General features: G+C 56.6%; 1 protein-coding gene and 1 long non-coding RNA gene across 5 annotated transcripts in view; one reads left to right on the top strand and one right to left on the bottom strand.

Moving 5' to 3' along the window:
- NF2 (NF2, moesin-ezrin-radixin like (MERLIN) tumor suppressor) overlaps positions 1–6,604 on the top strand; it is a 90,823-nt gene extending 84,219 nt beyond the window's left edge. For all 4 annotated transcript variants that reach the window (XM_012464952.3, XM_012464951.3, XM_021666149.2 and 1 more), the window contains one exon: positions 1,542–6,604. Coding sequence is in view for 2 of the 4 variants with exons in the window: in XM_021666149.2 (XP_021521824.1) it covers positions 1,542–1,599 (58 nt within the window). In the remaining 2 variants the exon portion in view is untranslated. The remainder of the gene's footprint in view (positions 1–1,541) is intronic.
- An 11,851-nt stretch (positions 6,605–18,455) lies between these two features.
- LOC135271290 (uncharacterized) lies at positions 18,456–26,456 on the bottom strand. The gene is made up of 3 exons (XR_010339414.1): positions 26,105–26,456; positions 18,607–18,718; positions 18,456–18,533 (listed from the first exon to the last, which is right to left on the bottom strand). It is a non-coding gene; the product is annotated as an uncharacterized LOC135271290 (long non-coding RNA).
- Between the last annotated feature and the right edge of the window lie 5 nt (positions 26,457–26,461).

The raw sequence follows: 26,461 nt of genomic DNA on the forward strand, positions 1-26,461 counted from the left end.
GTCCTGACGCAGCTCCCTTCTACAGGGAGTTCCACTTAGGCAAAAAAGCGCTCTCCGTTCCCGTCAGAACTGGGCTTTCCAGAGGACTCTGAAATGAGTTCCGCTGAAGAAAGCAGCTCAGCTCCCTCCCCACATTCCGCTTGTTAGTTGGGAACTTCAAGGCCAAAAGATTTGGCAGGATTTACAGAGTCGCTCTCAAGCTGTCTCATTCTGAGCACACTAATGCTGCCTGTCGTCTGATGGTGAAGTGGTCGGTTTGGAGTCTCCCTCCCCTTTATGGAGCCACCGATAGGACTGAGGAATTTTCACATGCAGACTCGAGGGGTCAAGAGGATGGGCCAGACCATCTTGCCTGCCCCACGGCAACCTCCAGAGGAAAGAGGCTCAGAGAGATCAAGGCTGTCAGCGGTGAGCTGAAGAGTAAGCTCCCAGACCTTCTCAGCCCCGCAGGGAGCTCTTGTCTCTCCCACACACCTCACTGTTTAGTTATCATCATAGCCAACGTACCAGTCACTTAACAAATACTGTTTGAGCTCCTGATCGGCACATAGCACTAAGCCAGGTATTTTGGGGGATATGAAGATGAACGGTGCAGACTCTCTGCCCTCCACCCCCGAGCTCCTGTGGGAAGTCCCGGAGCTGGAAATGGAACACGGTCACACCCAAGGCATTGATTTCAGGAGTCAGCAGAGAGCAGGGAATAGGGAGAGTGCTGGCTCCCAATGCTTCTGTCCAGGGAGATGCTGAGAAGTGGCCCAGAGTCAGGGGCTTAGGAAGTTGCAAACTTCAAGCCAAGAGCTCAGTCCCTGATCTGCCCCATCCCCTTCCACATCTCCCCGACTCTGTCCTTCTTTACATTGCTGGGCAGAGCACTGCCCATGTGCACCAGCCCTCCATGCCTGCACCAGCCCTCCCTGCCTGCACCAGCACCACTGAGAAAGCCATTGCCTCCCAGCTCGTGGAGAGAAACCCCTTCTCAGCTGCTGGGCCATGGGCAAGTTTGCTTCGGGACCACCTGGGGAACCAGGAGTAGAAGAGGTGAATTCTTCCTCATCTGCCACAGGCCTGCCTTGCAGGAGGCCACGTCGGCTTGCCCTAGCCATGTTGCCAGGGCATGAGGACTAAGATGCTTGCCCTGCCAAGCCCAGAGGGGATGAGCAGCCCCAGCTGGTGCCACCACAGACAGCACATCACAGAGGTGGCTCAGGGACCTTGGTAGACAGGAATGTGAGAATCTATTCAAATAGCCAGGGATCTCCGGTCCTCTGTCAAGGGGCAGTGCTGATGGCTTTTTCCTGCTGGCGTGCCTCTGCCCACCAGCCCTCCCCTTGCACTTCCTCATTTGTCACCTCCTAATTTGAATTCATGGGCAAATCTGGCTGCTTTTTTGGGACTGACCGCCAACTTCTTGAGCATCTATTTGAACAGCCTTCCCTTTCGCTCCCAACCACCTTTGAGGTGAGTCCAGGTGGCAGGACAGGACCCTGTGTGACAGAGCTGAGATCTCATGCCCTCTCAACCTCTTCTCTGCTTTCTTACAGCTCACCTTGCAGAGCGCCAAGTCCCGAGTGGCCTTCTTTGAAGAGCTCTAGCAGGTGACCCAGCCACCCTAGGACCTGCCACTTCTGCTCCCGGCACCGCCTGATGGACCAGACACCGAGAGAGCCATCCGCAGGGAGCTGACTGGGGGTTTCCGTGGGAGCTCCAGAACTTTCCCCAGCTGAGTGAAGAGCCCAGCCCCTCTTATGTGCAATTGCCTTGAACTACAACCCTGTAGAGGTTTCTCTCATGGTGTTCTAGTTCTCTGACTTGAGTCTTTGTTTTAAGAAGTATTTGTCTTCCCTTGTCTAATGTGGGATTCCTGACTCCCATTGTCCGAGGCTCCCTGGGGTGTGTGTGTCTTGCACTCCAGAGCTGATCTCCACCACCCATCCTGGGAAGCTGTTGTAGGGAGTGGGATACTGAAGCCCTGAGAGGCCAGTGCCATCACCCCCACTCCACCCAGGGTTCCAGAACATTCATTCCCCCACAGGTGAGGACCTGGCATGCAGTGAAGTAGCCCAGCCCGGCGGAACCCAGGCCCAGAATGACTGCCAGCTTCTCATCGTTAGAGAGCCCGCCCAGAGCTCGTGACGAGCAGTGTTGGGTCCCCGCCAGGCACCCCGAGGCGGCGCTCTGGCTGGCAGCTGGTGAGGAATAGGCAAGGCAGCTGTGGCTGGGAGAAACTTTAGGCAGAAGCCATGATGCAGGCTGACTGCCAGCCGAGGGGCTGGGAGGCAAGCAGTGCTGTGCAGGAGCTGACGGTACGGGGCACTCAGTGTCCCCCTCCGGCCACCCTAGACCAGGGTCGGAGAGGCAGGTGGGAGCCACTCAAGTCTTCCCCATTGCCCGGCAGCCATAGGCACTCCTACCTGTATGGGGCTGGGGCACTGCCTGATCGTGCTGTAGTTAGCACCCGTAACCCGCTATGACCGAGGATCTGGAAGCCCTGTGGCCCTACAGGTGCGGCTTCTCACTGGCCCAGACTCCAAGCTCCACCGGCTCGTTCTGCATGGCCCATCTGCTTCACCTTCCCTCCTGGCCACGTGCCAGTGGGCACAGACCACTTCCCAACCACTGTTGTACCCAGCTTTCACTTTGCTGTTGCCCTTGTCCCCTTTCGGGCCCTGAATTTTCTGTTCCCAGGGGCCAGCCAGGGCCTTTTGTGCCCCTCCCAGCACAGGCTTGTTGCAGGTGTCCACCCACAGGTGGCGCTCACCCAGGCTGACACAGGACCCACCTCCATACCAGGCAGCAGAAGGTCACAGAACCATCCCCAGGGCTCACTCACTTCACTCACTGCTTGTTTTTTTGTTTGTTGTTGTTTTTGAGATGGAGTCTCTCTCTGTTGCCCAGGCTGGAGTGCTGGCACAGTCTTGGCTCTCTGCAACCTCCGCCTCCCGGGTTGGAGCGATTCTCCTGCATCAGCCTCCGGAGTAGCTGGAACTACAGGAGTGCACTACCACACCTGGATAATTTTTTTTTTTTTTTTTTTTGAGACGGAGTCTTGCTCTGTCACCCAGGCTGGAGTGTAGTGGACTGATCTCAGCTAGCTCACTGCAACCTCTGCTTCCCAGGTTCAAGGGATTCTCGTGCCTCAGCCTCCCTAGTAGCTGGGATTACAGGCGCCCACCACCAAGCCTAGCTAATTTTTTGTATTTTTATTAGAGATGGGGTTTCACCGTCTTAGCCAGGATGATCTCTATCTCCTGACGTGATCCGCCTGCCTCAGCCTCCCAAAGTGCTGGGATTACAGGCGTGAGCCACTGCGCCCGGCTCTAATTTTTTGTATTTTTACTAGAGACAGGGTTTTGCCATGTTAGCCAGGCTGGTCTCGAACTCACACCTGGGATTACAGGCATGCACCACCAACACCGCACCCAGCCCCTTCTTGCCCTTTCTTTTCTCCATGGCTAATGCTGCTGTGACCAGCCAGGGCCCTTGAAACCCTTCCAGTTGGGCTATTATGCAAAGCAGGTGATTCGTCTTAATCAGATAAAAGACTCAGTAACTGGAGGCACTATGGGGGCCTAGAGATTTTTGGAGAGCAGAGTTGGTCTCTGGCAATTCCATCTGGTTTTGAGAAACTGAGAAGCTCACAGAGATCCTGCCTTCTTCCCACTATCAGTCTGACCTAATGGGGTCAGGCTGCTCGGCACCTGCTTGGGCCACCTTGCCCCCAGGAAACCAGCCCTGGGTGCCACCCAGCTGCTGAGGGTCTGCAGGGTGGGACTCCTGACCTAGAGCCTAAGTGTGGATGCTGTGGCCGTGTCCTCCTAGTCTGTCCCAGCCAGGAGTAGAAGCTTCAGGCGTTTGTAAAGTGAGGTCTGACTCTTGTGTTGTGGCTCTATCTTCTCAGTGTTCTTTTTTTTTTTTTAAGATGGAGTCTTGCTCTAACGCCCAGGCTGGAGTGTAGTGACGCAATCTCAGCTCACTGCAACCTCCGCCTCCCGGGTACGAAAGTCTCCTGCCTCAGCCTCCCGAGTAGCTGGGATTGCAGGTGCGTGCCACCACGCCCGGCTAATTTTTGTATTTTTAGTAGAGACAGGGTTTCGCCATGTTGGCCAGACTGGTCTCAAACTCCTGACCTCAGGTGATCCGCCCACTTGGCCTCCCAAAGTGATGGGATTACAGGTGTGAGCCACCACGCCCGGCCTCTCCTCTGTCTTAAAGCCCATCCCTGGATTTCCACCAGGAGTTACTTTCCTCCCGACCTGTAAGTTTATTCTTTAACAATGACTGTGGGCCAGAGCATAATGGTGGTTTATAAAAACTTGTGGGGCTTTGTTTCCTTCTTTAACTGCTGTGTGTACTTCTGAAGTTTGGGAAGTGCCACGCAGCCTCAAGGGAGCTGGCTGGTGTTTGAGCTGTGGCAGAAGCACCTGGGGCTCCAGGGAGCAGGCTCAGGACTGCAGGACTTCGCTCAGCCAGAAGCACTTCCCCCTCCTTGAGGCAGGAATCCGAGGTGCCTCTGCCACTGACGGAGAAGGTGGAGAGAAGGATGGGCCCCAGGTGGGTCTCAAGCCCCAGTAGCAGGAGAAAGAAAGAAAGAGATGCCTGATTTTCAGAGACTGGTGCCTGTGGCTGTGATGACTGCATCCTTTTTAAGTGAACATTTTAGGGCCTGGGAGCTTGTCAAGTAAGGAAGTCTCAGAAGCCCATAGAGTGGTGTCCTGGCCGTGGTGATTTCATCACAAGCCCTTCTGCCGGCTCTCGGGCAGAAGCCCCATGGCACCAGGACCCTTCGTGAGGTCACTGCCCAGCTCATGACATCTGCAAGGCTCCCCTGTTGGCCGGTAGCCGTGCACAGCTGTGTAGCACAGACCACTTCATTCATCCTGATTGGGGCCCCATGTCAGCCACAGCAGTCCCCGACCTGTGTTGTCCACCCCATTATTCATGTACCTGCCAGGCCCTGCTGGACAGACCCCGTGGCATCACATAACACTTAATGAGTGGCTGTGTCTTGTAATTTTGGGGACAGGTTTCTCTCTCTCCTTCTCTTTTTCAAAAGCCCAGAGGCTGACAACCAGCCTCAGTGACTAAGTGTTCCGCAATTGTGACAGTTCCCCGCACTGACAGGGCGGGGCCTCACCACCCCTGGAGGGAGCAGCCTTGGCAGGGAGCCAGCCTGGTCCAGTGGCCCTGGGGCCAAACCCGCCCTCCAGGGCTTTCAGGGAAGCGCCATCCATTTTCAAAGATGTCAAACGTCACTTCTTCCTGTAGGGCCCGAGTCCTGCCTCCTGTCAGGGCCAGACCATGGAAGGCTATTTTCTATTCTGGGGAACGATTGTAATTTAAATGATTGTTTTAATAAAAATTCTAAGCTGGAAAATATTTGCCTTGGGCTTCCTCAGTTTGCCTGTTGCTCAGGCCATTGAGGGGTCAAGCAAGCGGCTGGGTGGGGGGGACCGTCTCATGGTTCTGTGGAGAAATGAGCCCTCTGCTGTACCTGACTGCCCGAGCCTTCAACTCTGACCCCTTGTCTTTGGTGGCAAATGAATCACCTCCTTTTGGCCGGGCGCGGTGACTCACGCCTGTAATCCCAGCACTTTGGGAGGCTGAAGTGGGTGGATCACAAGGTCAGGGGTTTGAGACCAGCCTGGCCAATATGGTGAAACCCCGTCTCTACTAAAAATACAAAACTTTAGCTGGGTGTGGTGTCTCATGCCTGTAGTCTCAGCTACTCGGGAGGCTGAGGCAGGATAATCACTTGAACCCAGGTGGCAGAGGTTGCAGTGAGCCGAGATTGTGCCATTGCACTCTAGTCTGGGCAACAAGAGCAAAACTCCATCTCAAAAAAAAAAAAACAAAAATCACCTCCTTCCACAGTGCCCCTAATGATACCTTCTCCAGGGAACTCCCTCCCTCTTTCTGGGGGAACTTGGTGAGGGCCCGGCTTGGCGTCCCAGCACCTCCATTTCCTCTCTGTGGTCCCTGCCCATCCATGATTTCAGAACAGAAAACTAAGGAGCTGGACTGGGCAATCCTTCCAGACATTTCCACTTTCGGCATTCCAGGCTCTGGGGGTGCAGGCAGAGCCCTGGGGCCCAGGCACTCTCTGCAGAGTAAATGGGACGCAGTTGCTGTCAGGCTACACGACATTTGCACTTCACGTTGGAAATCACCACTGCACAGTTTCTGGTTTTGGTTTTGTTTCTGTTTTCTTAATCAACAAAAGTCCTTTATGAAGACCAAAACTTCTATAGGATAACTCTGTCCTGAAGCACTGCGGCCCCAGCCGGAGATTCAGATGGCACGGTGTGGCTGCCAGGACCTCTGAGGGACCCGTTCCACATACTTGTCAGGACGTACTTCAGGTTTCCATCGCAGAAGCCAGTGGGGAAAACAGCCAATCAAAATACACAAGATCTTTCCAAAATGTTGGAGTTCACTGTTTTGGTTTTTTTAAGAAAGATGTTTAAAGGGGATAGACTAGAGAATATGAAAAGTGTTTAACAATTTGTTGTTAGCTTTGAATATATAGAATTGGTCAACCTGGGCCACATAGAAAAACCCCATCTCTACAAAAAAATTAAAAACTTAGCCACGTGTGGTGGCTGCATCTGTAGGCCCAGCTTTTTGGGAGGCTGAGGTGGGAGGATCACTTGAACCTGGGAGTATGAGGCTGTGGTGAGTCGAGATCATGCCACTGCACTCCAGCCTGGGTGACGGAGTGAGACTGTCTCAAAAAAAAAGAAAAGAAAAAATTGTGACAGAGTGAGGCCGTATTAAAAAAAAATTGGTAACTAATTAGACTTTTTGTTAGATGAATAATACAAACTCATTTCTCAAATGTAGATTGTTATTTTTAGTGATTGGGAGCAGTTTGATTTCCTATGTAGTATGAGCCAAAGAAAGCACTTCGAAAATACTGGTCATTTTAGGCCGTCCAGGCAATATTTTTACCTAACCTTTCTATAAAAGACACCCCAACCCCCCCACCAAAATAGTAAATGTGACCTCACTGAGATCCGAGCTCCCCATTAAGTAGAGTTAGAATTACTAATAACAGAATTGCAGTGACTGATTCTAATGGTATTTTGGTATTGAGGAGATCCACTGAATTCCTTGCTGTTTTTTCTAGTCTATGGTGACCCTGCTGTAAATGCAAAGCTGGAGGCCAGACCTCAGTGCTTCACTGTGGCATTTGCCACCTGTCCCATCGGAGCCCCAAGTGGCTCATTCTATCCTCCCTGCCGGCACTTCATTCTTTGCTGTTGGTCCTCGCCTGACTCGGGAGTGCTGGCAGCTGTTCCCCAGGGCTGCCTACCCTAGAAGACTTCATGTGGCAGAGAGAATAAGGAGCCACCCACATATAATGAAAAGTTGGCAGCAAAACTCTGGGGGGAAAGGTATTGGCGAGAAGACTGCTGTGACTGTATCTAATCCAATTTCTTAGCCGTCTGGGGAAGAGAAAGTCAGGCACCCGAATGTTCTCCGTCTCCCTTTCAGACAGCCCAGGCAGCCTCATCTCCAGCAGAGAGGCCAAGGGTTCCTCTCCCCCTCCCCTGCCGGGCTGTGTGGGGCTCCCTGGCAGCCTGTCACTACTGCATTACGGCAGGATCCTGCAGCCACAGCCCCAGCTCTGGTAGAAAGGCCGCAGCTCGCTTCCAGAGGGACAGCTGTGGACCTCTGCGCCATGGCAGGAGCACCTGGGGAAAATTACAGTGGTGTTCATCTGCCCAGCAAGGACTCCAGCTGACTCGGAGAGGAACCCCCGCCGTGTCCTCTCCTGGTTTCCACTGATGCCCGTTTCTCACCGAGGTGTTGGCTCCAGAATAGCACCTGGCATGTTGCCTCTGAGCTGAAATCAAGACATCTCCTGAAGGGCTCCACAGTCGGAGCAGCCAGAGGCACCTCGCCCCTCCCCTAAGCTGGGCTCACTGGGCAGAGGTGGAGGGCACCTGCTCTCCCTTCCCCGCAAGGGCCAGAGCTTCCACCCCCCGAGAAGACAGTTGACAGTGATGCCTCTGGGTACCCCGGGGGATGTTGCCAGGATAACATGAAGAAGAGGAACAAAATGTACTCAGGTTTTTAAGAGGTGTGGACCTGTTGCAGTGTTACCATTACTTAAGTAATAGATGCAGCTGGCCTGAAGAAATGTGAAATCTCTACCACCAGTTGCAGGGGGAGCTGGAAAGGGCACAGCTGAGAAGCTCAGAGCCCTCCCTGCCTCCGAACACAGACAAACCTGGGTTCCTGCTCGGCCACTGACCAGCCACGTGAGCCTAGGTAAATTGCCCAGCCTATTGGCCACTGCAGTTTCTTCAACTGTAAAATGGGAATTTTATAGGGTTTTGTGGGGATTAGCTCTAAGAAAGCTCTAAGCACCTTGCCTAGATGTGTGTCACCCCTCGGTACATGGTGGCTCTTTATCTGAATACTTCTTTGGGGGGCAGAGAGCAAGAGGAAGGAGAGAAAAGAGCCATAGTGACCCAGGGGATGTCACAACTCAGAGGGATCAGGCCCACCACAGCCCCCCCGTGGCCTCCATCCCCTCCACCTGCACCCCGAGCTTAATGAGCCTGCAGCTGGCCTGTTTGTCCCTGCCCGTGTTTGCCCAGTGCCAGCTGCAAAGCCCAGGAAATGATAGATAACTCCGGGCTGGAGCTGCCTGGGAAGGATGTTCTTATTTTGTCCCATTAGTACCCGCTGCTCAGGTCAATAATTGACTGGACGCTGAGGGTGGGCGAGAGCCAGGTGGGCCACACTCTGCTCACGAGCTCTTCCCTGAGCCTGTGAGCACCTGGGCTGTAAAAACCCAACTGCAGACGCCAGGGAGGCACGGTAGTGACCTAATTTTCTCTTATCAGGCATAAGGAAGAAGTCCCCGTGGAGCCTTGCCCATTTCCAATATAAATAATGTCATTCCCCCGTCTGCCTGTTCAGGGAGGAAGGGGCAGCCTTTGATCTGAAGGAATTAAATCGGTAAACAAAGCAAAGAAGGCTGCTAAGGTGTCCCAGGCAGGCACCTGCTGTAAATTTAACCAGGAGTTAAATTTGGATGAGTGGAATGGACCCATGACTGGGACAGCCTGGCCTCAGGCCCGCCCTCTCTGGGATCTCCCTGAAGTCTCCCTTTATCCCTAGCCGAGCTGGGCAGCACCTCCCCAGGACCCCTGACACACCCCTGCCTCGGCGAGCTGCACAGGTGTCTCCACCCTACCCAGCAGCGGCCTTGCTCGGACCCTGGGGATTTTTCAGCAAAGGATAATTAATTCCCAGGCAATATAGCTGAGAAAGTCAAGTGGTCTGGGATGAGCAGCTCAGCCTGGAGCCCCGGGCTGGAGAGGAGTTCCACTCAGGGAGGACAGAGCCCTGTCTGTCCCAGCAGAGGGCAGTTCAGGGGTCCAGCCTACACTTCAGGCCAGCTGGCTGTGGGTTCTGATCCCCTGCAGCTCTCTGCCTGTGGGTGGCCTTGAGTAAGTCCCTTCCACTCTAGGCTTCCAGGCCTTTGCTATAGAAGGCCAGGTTTGGATCAGCGTAACTCGAGACTCCCTTAGCTTCCAACCCCATAGGCTGGTCCCCTGAGGTCCCCCAAAGCCCTATCAAACCAGCTTCACCTTCCAGGGAGCCAAAACCGGAGTGACTGGCCCAGGATCCTGCAGGAATGGCTGCGGCTGCAGCCATGGCCGGGAGCTGGAGTGGAACCATGTGCCCTGCAGGGACCCCAGCCTGGGGCCTGTGTTAGAGCTTCCATAGCACCCCTCCTTTCTCTTAGCCCCACGCTCCTCTAGCACAAATTCAGGAGGGGCCACTGAGCTGCCAGCCCCCGAGCTCAAGTGAAAGGCAGCAGGTGCCAGGGCGGGGGTTGGTACGGCCACTCTGGGCTTTCCTGCTGCCTCTTCTTGAGCAGCCAGCCCCAGCGCCTGTCAGCCCGGGTGGCGGAGGGTGGTGGCAGGAGCTGCAGCGTTGGCCAGGCCTGCTGTGACAGTTGTTCTGCCCCGAAACCCATGGGACCTCCCTTCTTTGCCCACACCTACATCCTTCCCCCTCCTCACCCCCCAGCCTTCTGCTCCCAGCCCGAGTTCCTAAGTTCCTGAGGCTGAATCTATTAAGTCCTTCATATTAACCAGCAAAGGGGGAAACAACCCTCTTTCATCTTAACTGGAGTGAATTTGCATTAACACCTGGGGAGTTCTGTTTGCCTTCAGAAAGCGCATTGCTATTCTGAGCCGCACATGCTGTGGGGTTAGTGCAGTATCCTATTCTTTTATTAATACGGCTTTTCTCTCCTCCCTCCTCTTTTCCCATGGAAGGGGGAGAGCGGCTGGGGATGCCAGGGCTCCCCACACCACGTAGGAAAGGCCCCTGGCAACACCAGGATGGGAGGGCAGCTCCCAGATGGGGCAGATTCTTCCCCTCAGAAGGCTGCAGGGGCAGCTCCCAGCCCAGTCCAGAGTCCCCTCCCTGCTGTGACCAGTGCATGCTGGGCATAGCGTGGAGAACCCTGCAAGGCAGGGCTCAGAGACACACCCCACCCTCAGGAGCTCCTCAGGCAGGGAAGGGACGGGGAGGGGGACACCAGGGAGCCGGGAGCTGTGGATACTCAAGGATGGCCTCCACTGGGCTAGAGGCTCTGTGAGGTCTCTCCCTGGATGTCACAGCATTACAGGGGGCCTGACTCAGTGGCTGCTGTGTGTCTGCCAAGCCTGCTGCTCCTGATCCTCTGGTGACAGGACTGGTGTTAGCCACCCTCGGTCCTGTCTACAGATGCAATTTCGGATGCTCTAGAGTGCCTGGGAAATGCTGAGTCTAGGATAGAAGTGGGTTGGGCGAACCTTGGTTTTCAGGTCTCAGACCTGGAGATCAAGGTTCTAGGAGGACAGAAGTTTTAAGGCAGGGGAGGGGACAGTGAAGAGTGAATGTCTCCCTGGGACCCCTCCCCTAGAGACCGGCTGCCCCTGCCTCAAGTCTTTCAGGAGGCCCAGCTCCTCCCCTGAGGCCAGACCTATGTGGATAAGAGCCACCCTCCCTCCCCACAGCTCCCTAGGAGGAACAGGAAAAACAATAGCCATCGGACCACCCCTCCCCTCACCTCCCAGCTCCTGAGATGGGGAAGGGGAGAAAGGTGTGGGGAAGATGGGGGCGGGGAGCTGCGGCAGAGAAGGGGTCCCATGAGGACCTTGGGTGAACTGGGGATGAGGGTGTCTGGGCCCCCCATTGCTGCTCTCCGCCTCACCTTCCCTTCCCGAGCAATGGAGGGTATTCAGAATCCACCACAGGGTCGCTGTGGAGTTGAATGAGATCACAGGGACCTGTCCTGAGCCGGTGCCAGCTGCGGTGAGAGTTTATTAAACAAGCCCTGCCGCTGTGTGGTTATGGCTGTTTACTCTTAGCTTGTCCTGAGCCAGTTACCAAAGGAGACAGCTCAGGATTGGGAGGGCCATGGCCAGAAGGGGTCCTCACACAGCTGTGCCTTGACTCCTGGGCCCTGGGCAGCTGCACCCATCTCTGGACCACGCTAAACTGCCCCCACAATGAAGAAAGGGGCGACCCTGCCAGCAGTGGCTGTCAGTCCGTTGTATGTTGACAGCGGGAGAGGGGCTGGTGGTTGCAGATGTTCCCAGGTGGGTGACAGCTTCAGCCGGCTGGGCGCAGCCCCTCCTCAGGGCTTGGCAGGAGAGTCCAGAGGCTCTGGGGACCCTGGGCTGGTATCAGCACTTCATGGGCATCCCCCACCCCTCCGGCAGCCTGCCAGCCCCCACTCACTACTGGACGCACGCCAGGTGCCATGGCTGCACTCTCCAGTGACATTTACCAGCTAGGAAGTGGCCACGGAGACGTGAAATCAATGTGGCCTGGGGCTAGCCCACTTCATTAGAGCTGGCTCAGCTCCACTGGGTAGGGCAGCGCAGGCTGAGCGCAGCCCCTCACCAGCCTCCCAGCTCCTCCCGGACTCACCTGCTTGGCTGATGGGCCCTGTGCCAACCCCAGCACTGATCCTGTGTGCGTGGGGTTGGGGCCACATATCTCCTGAATGCCTGCTCTGGCCAGGCCCTAGGGAAGATGAAAGAATATCAGCAGTGACCTGAGTGGGCCCTGGCACACTCGGTCTCTCCCTAATCCTCACAGCAGTCCCCAGAGGGGACCGCGACCTTTCACGACACCAGGGCCTGGTGAATGGCAGTGGCTCTCACTCAGGGCCTTACCTGGTAGCATCACCAGGGACCCCCATGAGAGCCCAATGCAGTGACCATTATCCCCATGTGAGACAGAGGAAGAAACTGAGGCTCAGGGAGGCCCACTGACTTCTCGGAGCTGAGACTTGAACCCTATCCTCCTCATGTGCCTGGCTCATTTAGCAACTCAACCTCAGAGAAGAATCCCCCCAGCCCCACCCCGCTCAGAGTGGGTGGGACAGAAGACCCTCCCCTCACATTGCCTGGGGGCAGCCCACAGCCCTCTGAGGGGGCTCAGCAGTGGGAAGCCTGAGGGGGCTCGGCCTGGGCTGTCTAAGGAAGGGTGGTCCTGGTCTTGGTCTTCCCCTCCTCATGGCAGGGGAGGAACCTGGGATGTGGAAATGGGCTCAGTGCTCCCTGCTGAGGAGGAAAGAGCCCAACTCCGCGGCGCTAATGCTGCTCTGCCTCCTCCAGCTGGGGTGCCCCAAGCAAGGCCCTTCACGCCTTTGCATTCCAGTTGGCTCAGCTGGAAGTTTGAGCTGCAGCCTCAGACTCCTGGGCTCAAGGGATCCTCCTGTCTCAGCCTCCCAAAGTGCTGGGGTTATAGGTGCACGCCACTATGCCTCGCCTGCTCCTGAATTTCAGCAGACCTTCAGCATGCCTCCCTCCCTGGCAGCAGCAGGGTCTTTTGAAAGTGCCAACCTGGCCCAGCATCCTCTTGCCCTGGAGTGAGCCCAAACCCACTTCCTCTGATGAGAGGAAGTCTTTGAGCTGACTCGAACTGAGCAAACTGGAGCGCAAAGGGGCGAAGTGCCTTGCTTGGGGCCCCCAGCTGGAGGTCACTGATGTCTGCGGTGGATGAGTAAGACAATGAACTTGGACTGCCTGCACAGCGCCTGGCACAGAGTGAGACCCTGAACACCAGGAAGCTCCAGCCACGAGAAAAGATGCTGTTCCATGACATTCACATTTATCTGGCAGCCTCTGCAGAGTCAAGACTCAGACCCAAACCACCTGTAACCTCTAGAGTGCCCGGGGTGGGCAGGTGGCCCAAGCCTGCTTGTCTGGCCCTCGTCCCCGACACCATGCCCAGCATCTGGCACGTAGTAGGTGCTCATGACATATCTAATCAGTGAATGAACGAGTGTCTGTTGACCCATCTTGAGCATCTCAGTGCCTGAGAGGCTCATTGCACGCCCCAGGCTGCTGTGCAATTCGGGTGAAATGATGGCTTGGAAAAGGCTTGTTTTTATAATTAAAATGCAGAGAAGGAGGAAGAGGGAGGTGGTGACTTCCCAGCAAATGGGTGTGGGGGCTGGGAGAGAGTCCGGTGCCTGATGTCCCCTTGGCCAGCTGGTCCAGCCAGCTGAGCTGTAATCACCACGGGTCCGGTCATCACTCAGCCACCCGCTCCCCGCGCCTCTCTGGCCAGGAGGAGCATCCGTCAAAGTCTCCTTCCCCATGACGGCCCAGACAATTAGGCAGTCCCTCCTGAAGCCACTGCTTGAAGCCACTGCCTCCTCTGCCAGCCCAAGAGGCAGGGCCAGGCAGGGTCACACCCCCAAGCCAGGCCAGCCTGACCTGAGCCATGTCTGTGTGCCAGGCACATGCCCACCTCTGCACATCCTCCTCTTCCTGGCCTGGGGGCATTGCTGCATCTCCAGTCCTCAGAGATGAGGACGTGGTCTCCCAGAGACTCACCCGGGTCACACAAGTGAATCGCACAAGAGCTGTCACTCTGAGCTGGCCCCTGAGCCCCCACTTTAAACCTCTGCAGCCCTTCTCCAGACCTCAGTTTCCCCTGTGCACCAGAGAGAAGCAGCTTTCTAAAGGTTCCGCCCTGAGGAGCTGGCTGGCCCCCGGCCAGCATCCCAGGGACAGCATGATGGATGAGGATCCCGTGGGGGGCAGGTGCGACACGCGCACACACCCGCCGACCGACCGTTGGGTGATGGATCTTTTCCTCCTCTCCCCTCTCCAAGGGCTCAGCTCCATCTGGTCAGGCTGATGGATGGGCCACCCACTGGGCCACCGTCACCGCCTCCTACACTCTGGATGCTGCACGCCAGGGTCAGCAGGCTGCTCATTCAGTCATTTAACAAATACATACACTCAGGGCCTACTATGTGCTAGAATGCAGCAGTGAGCAAAACGGACCAGGAAACCAGCCGTCACCCTCCATGTGACAAATGCAGTCACAGGGCAAACAGGGTGACTGTTCGAGCCAGGGGAAGCCTCCAAGCTGACTCAAGGGACCAGGGTGAGGAGTCTTCACTGGGCAAAGGAAGCAGCTTCTAGAAAGGCCTGGATGTGAGAAAGGGCAAGGCATGTCTACACAGCAGTGACAAGTTCAGGATGGCGGGGTTGGGATGGGGGCAAGGGCCAGGGGAGGCTAAGATGTGGAGCAAGGCCAGTTTGGGCTCACCCCAGGGGAAGAGGGCGCTAGGCCAGGTTGGCACTTTCAAAAGACCCTGCTGCTGCCAGGGAGAGAGGCCTGCTGAGGGTCTGCTTAAATTCAGGAGCAGGCGAGGCATGGTGGTGTGCACCTGTAACCCCAGCACTTTGGGAGGCTGAGACAGGAGGATCCCTTGAGCCCAGGACTTTGAGGATACAGTGAGCCATGATCACCCCACTGCACTCCAGGCTGGGTAACAGAGTGAGACCCCATGTCAAAAAAAGAAAAGAAGACTGGGCATGGTGGCTCACGCCTGTAATCCCAGCACTTTGGGAGGCCTAGGCAAGCAGATTACTTGAGGTCAGGAGTTTGAGACCAGTCTGGCCAACATGGTGAAACCTCCATCTCTATTAAAAATACAAAAATGGCCAGGCGCAGTGGCTCACACCTGTAATCCCAGCACTTTGGGAGGCCAAGGTGGGTGAATCACAAGGTAAGGAGTTTGAGACCAGCCTGACCAATAATGGTGAAACCCCATGTCTACTAAAAATACCAAAATTAGCCAGGCATGGTGGTGGGATGAGCTTCTGTAATCCCAGCTACTCAGGCGGCTGAGGCAGGAGAATCTATTGAACCCAGGAGATGGAGGTTGCAGTGAGCTGAGATCGTGCTATTGAACTCCAGCCTGGGCAACTCTCAAAAAAAAAAAAAAAGAAAGAAAGAAAGAAAAGAAAAGGAAAGAAAAATGCAAGAGCAGGTCAGAGGGCCCTGGTGCAGCAGGGACTGGAAGAGCCAGCACAGAGGAGGGATGTGAAAGCCTGGAAGCAACAACGGTCATACAGAAGCCAGGGGTGGTTGCATTTGCCCCATTTTAAAGATGAGGAAACTGAGGCTCGGAGGTGGGGAAGGATTCATCCAAAATGTTACATGGGACAGAGACAGAGCTGGACAGGAGGCCGTGCTCCGTGAGAGCTCTCGGCCCGTTGGACTCCGCGTCCAGTTGCCCTCCCCCTCAGCCTGGAGAGGCTGGGCAGCCTGAGGACACCCCCACCAGCACCAGCACCTCCTCATTCAGGGAGGCAGCTGTCCCCTTCGCGCCGCCACTGACAGGAGCCAGGCAAGAAATATCACATCATTAAAATGACAAATCCCTTCACTAACTGAACCGGAAGGCCTGCCTCCCTGCCTGGAATCCCTTCAGTCCCCCTTTCCCTCCCCCAGGCTCACCTCCCCTCCCAGACTGGCAGGTGGGCAGGGGAGCCTGTTTGGGGTACGACCTGGTGTGGCCGGGACCATCGCCATGCCCCTGAGGTGACCTTGGGTCCCCAGACTTCTCTTTCATGGCATGGCTCAGCACTTCCCAGCAGGAGCCTGGGAGAAGTAGGGGCTCCATTCTACAGGTGGGGAAACTGAGGCTTGGAGAGGAGACTCTCCAGGTAGGACACCCCTCTGCAAAGCTCCGGCCATTGGACCTGAGCAGAGGCCCTGCCATGCCTGCCATTCCACAGCCCATGTCCTGCCCCTGCTCAGAAGAATAAATCCAAAGCATGACCCATTTCTTGTCCCAGCCCACCTTGTGAGGAGGCCAGGGCAGGGTCGTTCTCCTGAATTGACCAGGCAGGAACCTGAGTGCCGGGTGCCTTGGGCAGGCTGCTGCCCTCAGTTTCCCCATCTAGCAAGCGGGGGCTGCCCTTGTTCCTTTCTTTTTTTTTTTAGATGGATTTTCACTCTTGTTGCCCAGGCTGGAGTGCAATGGCGCAATCTCGGCTCACCGCAACCTCCACCTCCTGAATTCAAGCTATTCTGCTGCCTCAGCCTCCTGAGTAGCTGGGATTACAGGTGCCCGCCACCACAACCAGCTAATTTTGTATTTTTAGTAGAGAGGGGGTTTCACCACTTTGGCCAGGCTGGTGTCGAACTCCTGACCTCAGGTAATCTGTCCGCCTTGGCCTCCCAAAGTGCTGGGATTACAGGCATGAGCCATCGCGCCTGGCCAGCCCCGTTTTTTTTGACTGAGGCTGAGCTTGTGCAGGGCCTGATGGGTGTGGAGTGAGCACCTGTAACATGTGCAACATACACCGCCGTGTAGTTGCCTGTGATATGCGCACACTCGCCACATGTATGTCTCCACCTGCATCTGCCCTGGCCCTGGGTCCTCAGGGTGTCAGAACCCTGCGTGTGCACATCCACCCTGGAACCCAGACACCCAGCCACAGATGCACACATCTTTGCCAACAGGCCCACATCCACCCAGACCTGTTCACGCACATTGGTGTCACATGCCCGAAGACACCGAGAGCCCACATGCGGTCCCCATTTCTCTGGGGAGCAGGGCAGGTGAGCAGACGGCAGCCCCGGTTCCCAGAATGACCCCCCTTCCTGCTCCCCCATCCCTCCTCCGGTCCCAGCTAGCGAGGACACACCGTCCGTCCTCCCAGTGTCCTGGTCTCCTTGGACGCAGACAGAGCCCACGGAAGCGTCTGGCGCATCCTGACTCGGCCGCTGCAGCTGCACCAGCACCCCCAGCCCCCTTCCCTGTGCCCAGCGCTGTCCTGCCTGTCCTTCCCCACCTGCTGGGCAGCCAAAGCAGCCGACACACACCAGCACATGTCCACGGTGGGGAGGGGGCGTCTTGCAGCAGCTACCACGAGGGGCCTCTCCAGCCCTCCCGCCTGACCTTGGATAGGTCCTTCCTCTCTCCAGACCTCAGTTTTCCCTCCTGGAAAGCTGGAGCGAGGCCGAACTGGCTTTCCGAGGTCCTGTTCATGTCTGGCTGTGGGATTCTCCCAAAGGCCAGGAAAGGAAGATGGGGCCAGGGCTCTGGTGGGGAGTTACGGGAGGAGGAAGCGGGGATTTAGGGACAGGCCTGAGGTGCTGGGTTCGGGGCTCTGCTTTGAGTGCATTCTCTCAGTTGGTCCCCGCCCCTCTTTCCAGAGGGGCTTCATTGCCATTTTACAGATGAGGAAACTGAGGCCTGGAGGGATACTATGCAGGGCAAAAAGCCCCCACCTTTAGCTCAGTGCACTCCCCGATGCCGAGGGCCAGGGCGTGGGAGCCATGCCCGAAACATCCTGCACTCGCTGTCCTGCCCTCGGTCAGGGAGGTGGCGTTCCGGGAATGACTGTCTCCACAGCCAGGCCTCTCCCCACCCCCTGCTCGAGACTCCTGGCTCTGAGCCCACCCTGGCACTACCCGTCCATCTGCTGTTGCTTCCTGGCAGGGCGAGTGGGCCATACATCACCTGGCCAGGACAAGGAGGCTGGGCCAGGCAGCTGGGCGGGGTGTTGCTGGGCTCGGGTGCGACCACTCTGTGCCCCTGGGAGGGAAGTCAGGCGCTGACACCTGCCTGGGCACAGCGGTCTTCTTGGGACCCCAAACCCCAGCCCCATCCCCCAGAGGTAGCCACTTCTCCTGGCAGGAGCCTGAAGGAGGGATGACCTGGCTGAAGGGGAGTGGAGGTCAGGCAGGAAGGTCCGAGGTGGCACGGCTCTGTGGCATTTGGCAGGAGGACAGAGATTTTTATCTCCGCAACCCCGCACCTCACCATGTAATGTGCTGATGTAGGCCGCTGGGGCGCTGTCTTCTGACTGAGCTGCTGCCAGGGGGATGGGTGGGGGACAGGTTGGAGATGGGGCAGCCGGAAGAAAAGTGTTCACAGCAGGGGAATCTCAGCCACCACTCCTGCCCCCAAACCCGCACACCTGGCCCCACCTGGTGCTGCCTCCAGGGCCGCTCCTGCAGGCAGCCTCCAGCTCTTCCTCCAAGCACCACTGTGTGCCCAACACCAGGGACGAGACGGTGAGCAAAAGCCAGCCCCAGGCAAGGAAGGAGTGTGCAGTGTCACTGTGCGGGGAATCCAGGCCAGGACAAGAAAGCAGGTGGGGAGAAGTGAGCAGTTTGTGTTTTTTTTTTTTTCTTTTTAAGCCAGGGTCTTCAGAGAAGATCCAGGGAGAAGGTGACTTTTGAGTAAAGACCTTGACTGGGCGAGACGGGTCCCACTCTGCAATCCCAGCACTTAGGGAGGCCAAGGCGGGAGGATCGCTTGACTGGGCGAGATGGGTCCCACTCTGCAATCCCAGCACTTAGGGAGGCCAAGGCGGGAGGATCGCTTGAGCCAGGAGGTGGAGACCAGCCTGGGCAACATAGAGAATCTCTATCTCTGCAAAATTTTTTTAAAAATTAGCCAGATGTGGTGGCATGAACATGTAGTCCCAGCTACTCAGTAGGCTGAGGCCCAGGAGGCGGAGGGTGCAGTGAGCTATGATTGTGTCACTGCACTCCAGCCTGGGTGACAGAGTGAGACTCTGAAAGAAAGAGAAAAGAAAAGAAAGGAAGGAAGGAAAAAAAGAAAAGAAGAAAGAAAGAGAAAGAAAAAGAGAGAGAGGGAGAAAGAAAGAAAGAAAAGAAAGGAAGGAAGGGAGGGAGGGAGGAAGGACCTGAAAAAGCGAGTGTATTTGGGAGGAGAGCATTATTCCTGGCAGCGCACACAGCAAGTGCAAGGGCCCTGGGGTGAGAGTGTGCCTTCCAGGTGAGGCCAGCAGAGCAGGTGAGCTGGGGAAGGAGGTGAGAGCAGAGAGGTGAGGAGGGAGACACTGTGGGCCCTGGAGCGACTTTGCCGACTTCGGCTCTTCCCTGGAGTAGCGTGGGAGCCCGTGGAGGACTGGGAAGGAGCCCTGAAGAGTTTGAGGCGGTGATTGGTGGTAGCTTAGGAGGCCAATGGGAGATGCTGGAGGGTCAGTGGGAGGGGCTGGAGGACCACAGTCCAAGCAAGTGACAGAGGCCCCCTGCCGTCTGCCTGTCCTCCTCTTCTCCCTCCCGCCCCCTTTTTTTTCTTTTGCTTGTCCACCCAGCAGGTATTTGCCAAGTGCAGGCACAGGTCTAGCCTTTTATGAACTCAATCCAAGGAACGCTCCGCCCAGCCCACCCCCCAGCAAGGCACCTCCAATGTCTGTCCTGCAGCTTGCGACAGAGGCTGGGCCACCTCAGACCCTCTCCACACTCCGGACAGTCAGCCCATGGGCCCCCTCCCTCAGGTATAGAACAAACACTTGTGTACTAGTGCACATGGCTGTCACACACACACCTAGGATGTGTGTGCACATCCTAGTGCACACAGGATGTCCCCTTCCTTCCTGGGCCTCAGTTTCCTCATCTGAGAAATGATTGAGGACAGGATCTAAGAGCCCTTCCTATTCTAAAATAAAGACAGGTTGTGGAGCCCCAGTGCCCGGAAGCCACCAGCGCCAGGGGACAGGGCTGTGCTCTGCCTGTACAGGCTGCGGCCATGGGCCGGGCTGCAGAGTCCTGTGAGCCCCAGAAAGCCCAGGGGACAGGCGTGTGAGGACACAGGGAGGGGGAGCCCCCCACCCTGACCTGTAGGGACCTGAACAGTGAGCTTTGGAGTCCCTGTGTGAAATGCCCTCAAGACCCTCTTCCTCCTGACCTGATGGGATCCCGTGTCTAGGAGGAGCAGTGTGTAAACCCCTGGCCAGGCCCCACTCATCTGGCTTCCCCAGGAGCAGCAGAAGAGCAGGAGGTCCTAGCAATGACCCCATTGTAGCCTGGAAAGGGGCCCCGCCCCTGCTCCCTGCCCCTGGCCCCCGCACAGCCCCCTAGCTCACCCGGACCCCTGCAGCTCCTCTAATTACACAGCTATAAAGCACAAATCTCTAACGATCCAATTAGTAACGCTGTTACTGCTCTGTCCAGGATTAAAATTACCAATTAAACTGCTGTCGATTTTATCATCACTTAGACTCGACACAAATGGGGCACCGCAGGCCTCAAGGCCCATCCTCAGACCCATGGTTTGGGGGCCAGACCAGGCTGTGGGTCTACCTTATTCCCCCATCCACCACCCCTGGGGCCCTCGTGCCTCACTCCGGCCCAGTCTTCAACATCAGGGACTCCACAGGATTAGTCCCTGGTGCCTGTAGATCTGCTGGTGGCAGGGGGTGCAGGGGCTCCCCAAGCCCAGCCTCTCCCTGGCAGATCCTCAAGTCTGGGCCTCCCTCATGTTCCCTGGAGACAAAACTCATCCATTCTATGTTCCAGACTCTCAGCGTCAGGCTGCTCTCAGCAGCTGAGCCCTGGGACAAGGGTTGGGGCTGTGCTCATCTGAAAGCCTGGGCCCTGCTGCCCCTGCTCTCCTTCCCCTGCTCCTCTCTCTGCCACAGGCTCAGGGTGCCAACTTCACAGGCTGCCCCCCACTCTGGAGAGAGGTGCCACTTTGATGCGGTATCACAGGTTAGTACTGTCCCTCTCCCAGCTGATGGGCAGGTGCCCCTGTAGGGCCCCCAGTGCTTTGTCTCAAAACAGGAAAGATATTTGAGCACAAAGGCCAAGCCCAGGGATTCCATGAATTCTAGCCACTGCCTCCAGAGGGGTGAGCTCCCTGTCTCTGGAGGTGTGCAAACAGAGGCTGCACCCAGGCCACATGGTGGCAGGCAAAGACAGCAGGTCACACACAGGGAAGGGGCAGGGTTTGACAGGATAACTGAAGCCAGATTAATCATTTGGTCCTCCTCGGAAAGAATTCTAGACATTCAGTCCCCTGCTCTCCATCCTTACCCTAGAAGTGCTTCCACAAAGAGAGAGGGACAGGGCAGGGCAGGGCAGCAGGAAGAGTCCAGTCAGCCAGAGATGGGGAGGCAGCCACAGCGTGAACGCTCAGCCCAAGGCGGGTGTGCTAAAGGTTCCTGGTCCATGGCATGCCAAGGCCAGAATATTTGCGGTGTCCTGGGCCCTGGGCTCAACGTCTCTCATCCCTTACTCATCCTGTGCTCACCTGAGAAACAGGTGTCCTTATTCCCAGGTGAGGCACCAAAACTCAGAGGTCCAAGACTTGCCCTGGGACCTCTGATGATGAACCCTTTAAGGAAGCCATGCCTGTGCCACCTGGTGGGACAGGGTGTGCTAGGCAAGGCCACAGAGCTGACCTGGCAGCACCTGTATATTTTAATGAACCCATTGTCGAGGGCGTAAGCACTAAGTTCAAGGTCATCCTGGGATTGTTGATCTCAGCCTCCTGCTGGGAGAGAAGGAGAGGGGGAGCTGCCTGTGGTGGGAAGCGGGTATTCAGGGAGGGCAGAATCTATGGCCTCTGCTTCTTGCTGAGGAACAATATTGTTCCAAGAACCTGCTGGGGACAATGTCTGGAGGTGAATAAAATATTCATCTACCTGGCAAACTCCTGAAGTCTGTCTATTTCAGCACCTGCGCGGCTCCTGGTTGAAGAGGTGGCTTATGAGCAAGCCCTTTATGTGACACAGAGAGATGCAGAGAGGAGGGGGACAGGGCCCTGGGGGACTGCAGGGTCCCAGCCTCACCCTGCTCCAGAACCTGCCAAGGAGAGGTGACTTTCGTCCACCTATCACCCAAGGCTAAGGCCCAGGCCGACAGGGGCTGAGGCCTCTTTTCAAGGAGCAGCCGCCCCAGGCGAGTTGGTCGAGTGTCTCATCAGAGGCAACAGACTGAGGCAGGGATCTGGGAGCCCAGAGCAATTAGGAGCTGCCGCACACCTCGCCTCCTGCCAGCTGCCACAGCTGTCACTCAGGAAGTGGACAGGGAGCAAGGACTAGGCCTGCAGTACCCATGGTCCCCCTCCCATCCGTGAAGTTTCTGATCCCTGGGCCAGCCTCCCAGCCAGCAGCCTGGCCAGGTCCCGGGTATAGATGGAGGCCCAGAGGACACCAGGGACAGGATCTCCGTGATTTCCTAAGTGGTACATCCCCAGGCTCCTCTCACCCCTATCCAGAATCAGTTTCCCACACCAGGACTTTCCCTTTGGAGCACTGGTTCTAACCCTGGCTGTAGCCTGGCAGCACATAGAGGAGCATTAAAGAATACTCCTCCCAAGGTTCTGCTCCCAGCCCAGACCAACAGGAGCAGAACTTTTGGGGGGATGCAGGGCCGTGCACTTGAACGTGTGCCAGGGCGAGCCAGGATTTTGCAGTTATTGACATCATCCCTGCCCTGAGAACTGGGGTCTTCTTTCCCCTGGGGACCATGTCTCCCCTCCCTTCCAGCTGGACCCAGTGCAGCCAGGGGAGATTGTCCTGGCATGACCTTGAACTTGATGCTTACACCCTCTTCACTTTGATTTCCTGGTCTGGACAATGGGTTCATTGACAGCCTTGGCCGGCTCTCCTGGGTCCCTCTACAGCTTCACCCTCTGCAGCTGGGTCCTAAGCCTGAGAGGGAGGCTCAGCAGGTCCAGCCTCGGACAGCAGTACCAGGCACTGTCACCTCAGCAGATCCCCGCAGCAGGCTATGTGGTGGCAGCAGCATCAACTCCATTTCACAGGGGAGCAAACTGAGGTCAGGGCAAGGGCTACACTCAGGGCATAGCGCTGGTAACAGGAGTCAGGCTTCATCCCAGCCACACTGGACTCTGAGTCCAGTGCTCTTTTCCCATCACCAAGTTCCTGCCCCCAAGGAACAACAAATTCAAGGGCCTGTCCCCTTCATTCTGTTTCCCTCACATGGACTCTGTTCCTTGTTGTCCTGTCCACTCCCGTCACCTTCAGGAGCTGGGCATGTGAGCATTCAGAGGGGGGTGGCCAGAGAACAGCAGGGATCCGAGCAGTTGGGGCCTCTGGGTTCTGGCCTGCACCCCCTCCCAACCCAGTCTGCATCTTCGAGTCTATAAATTTCATTATTCATTAGGCGACTTCAGGAGTTTGCCCGGACAATGAATACTTTATTCACCTCCAGACACTGTCCCCAGTGGGTTCTCAGAACAATATTGTTCCTCAGCCAAGGAGCAGAGGCCATAGACTCTGCCCCCCCTGGACACCTGCTCCCTACCACCAGTACCTCTCCTCCTCCAGTACCTCCTCCCCCAGCAGGACCCCTGGCTTTGGTAGGGCTGCAATCACTGGTCCTGGCATGACCTTGAACTGGATGCTTCCATCCACTTGACTTTGATTTCGTCATCTGGACAATGGGTTCATTGAAAGCTTTGGTCAGCTCTAGTGGGTCCCTCCACAGCTTCACGCTACACAGCTGGGCCCCGGGCTCTGCCTGGAACTCTCCCTGGTGCTGAATGTAGCAAGAGGATGCTGGCCTCCGACAAGAGGTCTCTGGCCAGGGAGGGCAGGGACTATGCCACTCTTGAAAGGAGCAAGCTCCAGTCTCAGGGAGGGAAGGGGCTGGCCTCTGCACATGGCAGTTCCAACCTCTCTCCCCTTGTCTCCTTGCCACTTGGGGAACCCCCCAGAATCACAGGTTTCAGCGAGTCACTTCTCCCTAGCCCCTGAGCCAACGATTAGTCAGCGAGGACCATGGAGAACCCCTCTGGGGAGGACCTGAGGCCCAGACATCTCCTGGTGGGCACCCCAGGGAGTGCAGTGTGATGGCAGCAGCACCTTCCCCAGATGGGGGAGCGACAGACATAATTCACACCCTGTGATCATGCCATCTGCTCCCCTGTGACGCACAGAGGAGAGTACGGGGCTGCAATGCCGAAGGGCGGGTGGGTAAGTGGGCAGTCGTTCATTCACTAATTCTCTCCTTCATTCATTGGACAGATGTTCATCCAGCCCCAGCCACCTTAGCCCATCCTAGTGCCAGGCATGGGAGATCTGGGGAACTCAGACCCAGACCTGCCCTTCAGAGCTAAGAGAGGCCCTCTCACACTTCTGACCTTTTGCCCACCCTCCTCCTGACCTCTGGAATTCCCTTGACTTGTTTAAAAAAAAAAAGCCACCATGGGCTGGACGTGGTGGCTCATTTCTGTAATCCCAGCACTTTGGGAGGCCGAGGCAGGCGGATCACTTGAGGTCAAGAGTTTGAGAGCCACCTGGCCAACGTGATGCCCTGTCTCTACAAAAAATACAAAAATTAGCTGGGCGTGATGGCATGTGCCTGTAGTTTCAGCTACTTGGGAGGCTGAGGCAGAAGAATCGCTTGAACCTGGGAGGCGGAGGTTGCAGTGAGCCAAGATCACGCCACTGCACTCCAGCCTGGGCAACAGAGCAAGACTCCACCTCAAAAAAAACCACATATATATATATCTCCACCTGGACAGCAAACAGCCAGCCTCTCAGCAGGCTCTAGCCCACCCTCCCTTGGCCCAAGGGTTCTGATTTAGAATTGATGGACCTGGGCCGGCGCAGCCTGGACACTTAGTAAACGTGGAACGACTGAGCTGCCACTGCGGCTCTCTCTCTCAATCAATACTCGAAGCTGTAATTATTATTAATTTATATTCCTTGGGGGGGATGTTTATGCTAATAGGAAACTCCCAAGAGTTTCAGGGAAGTGCTGCCTGGCCCCTTTCCTATGTTGTCTCTTCATCCTCACCGCTGCCTGGGATGCGACATTGCCACCTTAACTTCACAGGTAGGGAAACTGAGGCCATGGCAGGTTAAGGGACATGACTGCAGTCCCACGGTGAGGAGATGGTGGATGCAGAAGCCCCAATCTGCCTGGCTCTTGGTGCTGGGTTCTTTCTTCTCCCTCATGTCTCTGCTACATCAAAAACACTGGGGGAGCTCAAGGCATTCAGCTCTAGTGGCGGAAGTTCGGACAATGGGACGGGTGGGCAAGGAGAGCTCTGGAGTGGGGTGGGGGCTTTTCTGGGGTCTCTCTCACCTCCAGCCCCAGGTCCTAGTGAGCAGCCAGCTAGCCCAGAGAGGCCTGGGGAGACAAACAGACAGTTGGGGTCCCTCCTGGCTCCTCTGCAGGTTACAGATGTTTCTAGGAGGTCCCTCCAGAGCAGTACCCAGGAAGTGCTTGGCCCAGGCTGGCCCAACCCCGCCTGGCTGGGGCTAGCATCTCTCACTCAGCCCCCTCTCCCCAGACCCTGAGACAAGGCTGTGATTAATCAGTAACAAAAACAGAAACAAGCAGAAAAGTGTAATCAGCTTGGGAAGGGCAGGGCAGGGCTGGGCAGGGCTGTGCAATCAGCGTTCCTGCTGGGACCTTTAGCTGATTGGATCAAAGAGGGCAGGGAGGTGGTCCCGATAGAGGGACTCAGGGGAGCTCCCAGAGCTGGGGCCACAGCCAGGCCAGAAGGCCAGCCCCTCCCATGCACATCTGTACACACATGCCCACACCACTCCCAGCCTGCACACCTCCCCTGACTTGCCAGCGTACAATCTTGGCACACACAGGTGGCCACACACTCCCGATATTTGTCCATCTGCATATGGAGTCACAGACACATCTGCACATGCCCAGTGGCACATACACACCCCCACGGATAGCAGACGACATATGAAGGCTGCTCCCTCAAACATCTGCCCCCACCCCCACGCTCACACGTACCCGGGGGCCTGGGGAAGCCCTGCACACACAGTAGGTCTGACCTGAGAGCTATGTGAACTGGCAGGCCCTCACACTAGACCCACAGGCACCAGGCCTTGTCTGTGTCCCGCACTGCGCTGGGGGCCATGAGACACTTTGGCTCCCCCTCTGCAAGCTGAAAGGTAGGGGCTTGGGAAGGGTCCAGGACTGGGGCCCCATTGTGGGGAGCAAGGTCAGCTGCAGGGTATCAGCCACAGCACAGGAAGCCTACCCCAGACCTGTACCCAGCTCCTACCTGCTGCCCCAGCCCTGTGACCTTGGTCAGTGTCCTCTCTCAGCCTCAGTTTCCCCACCTTGGAGCCTCTGGCACTGTAAAGGTGATTCTTCTTGAGGACCCAGGTGCTTGGGGCCGGTCTCATCTCTCTGGGTCTCCTGTCCTTAGTTCTCGGCTCTCCGCTCCTGGTGCAGGGATGACTGAGAGGTGAGCCAAGGGGCAGGAAGGAGGACCCCTGCAACCAACACCCTTTCTGGTCCTGGTGGCTGCAGACTTAGGGTGAGGGGAGCCAGTCATCAGAGGGGAGCCGTAGGGGTAAAGGGGAATGGGGCTGAAGGGGAGAAGGAGCCCCAGGCAGGTTTGGGGCGGCCGCTCAGG

This window comes from Aotus nancymaae, unplaced genomic scaffold, assembly GCF_030222135.1.
Source record: "Aotus nancymaae isolate 86718 unplaced genomic scaffold, 86718_ANA_hifiasm-v0.15.2.pri h1tg000076l, whole genome shotgun sequence".
In the NCBI taxonomy this organism is placed as follows: domain Eukaryota; kingdom Metazoa; phylum Chordata; class Mammalia; order Primates; family Aotidae; genus Aotus; species Aotus nancymaae.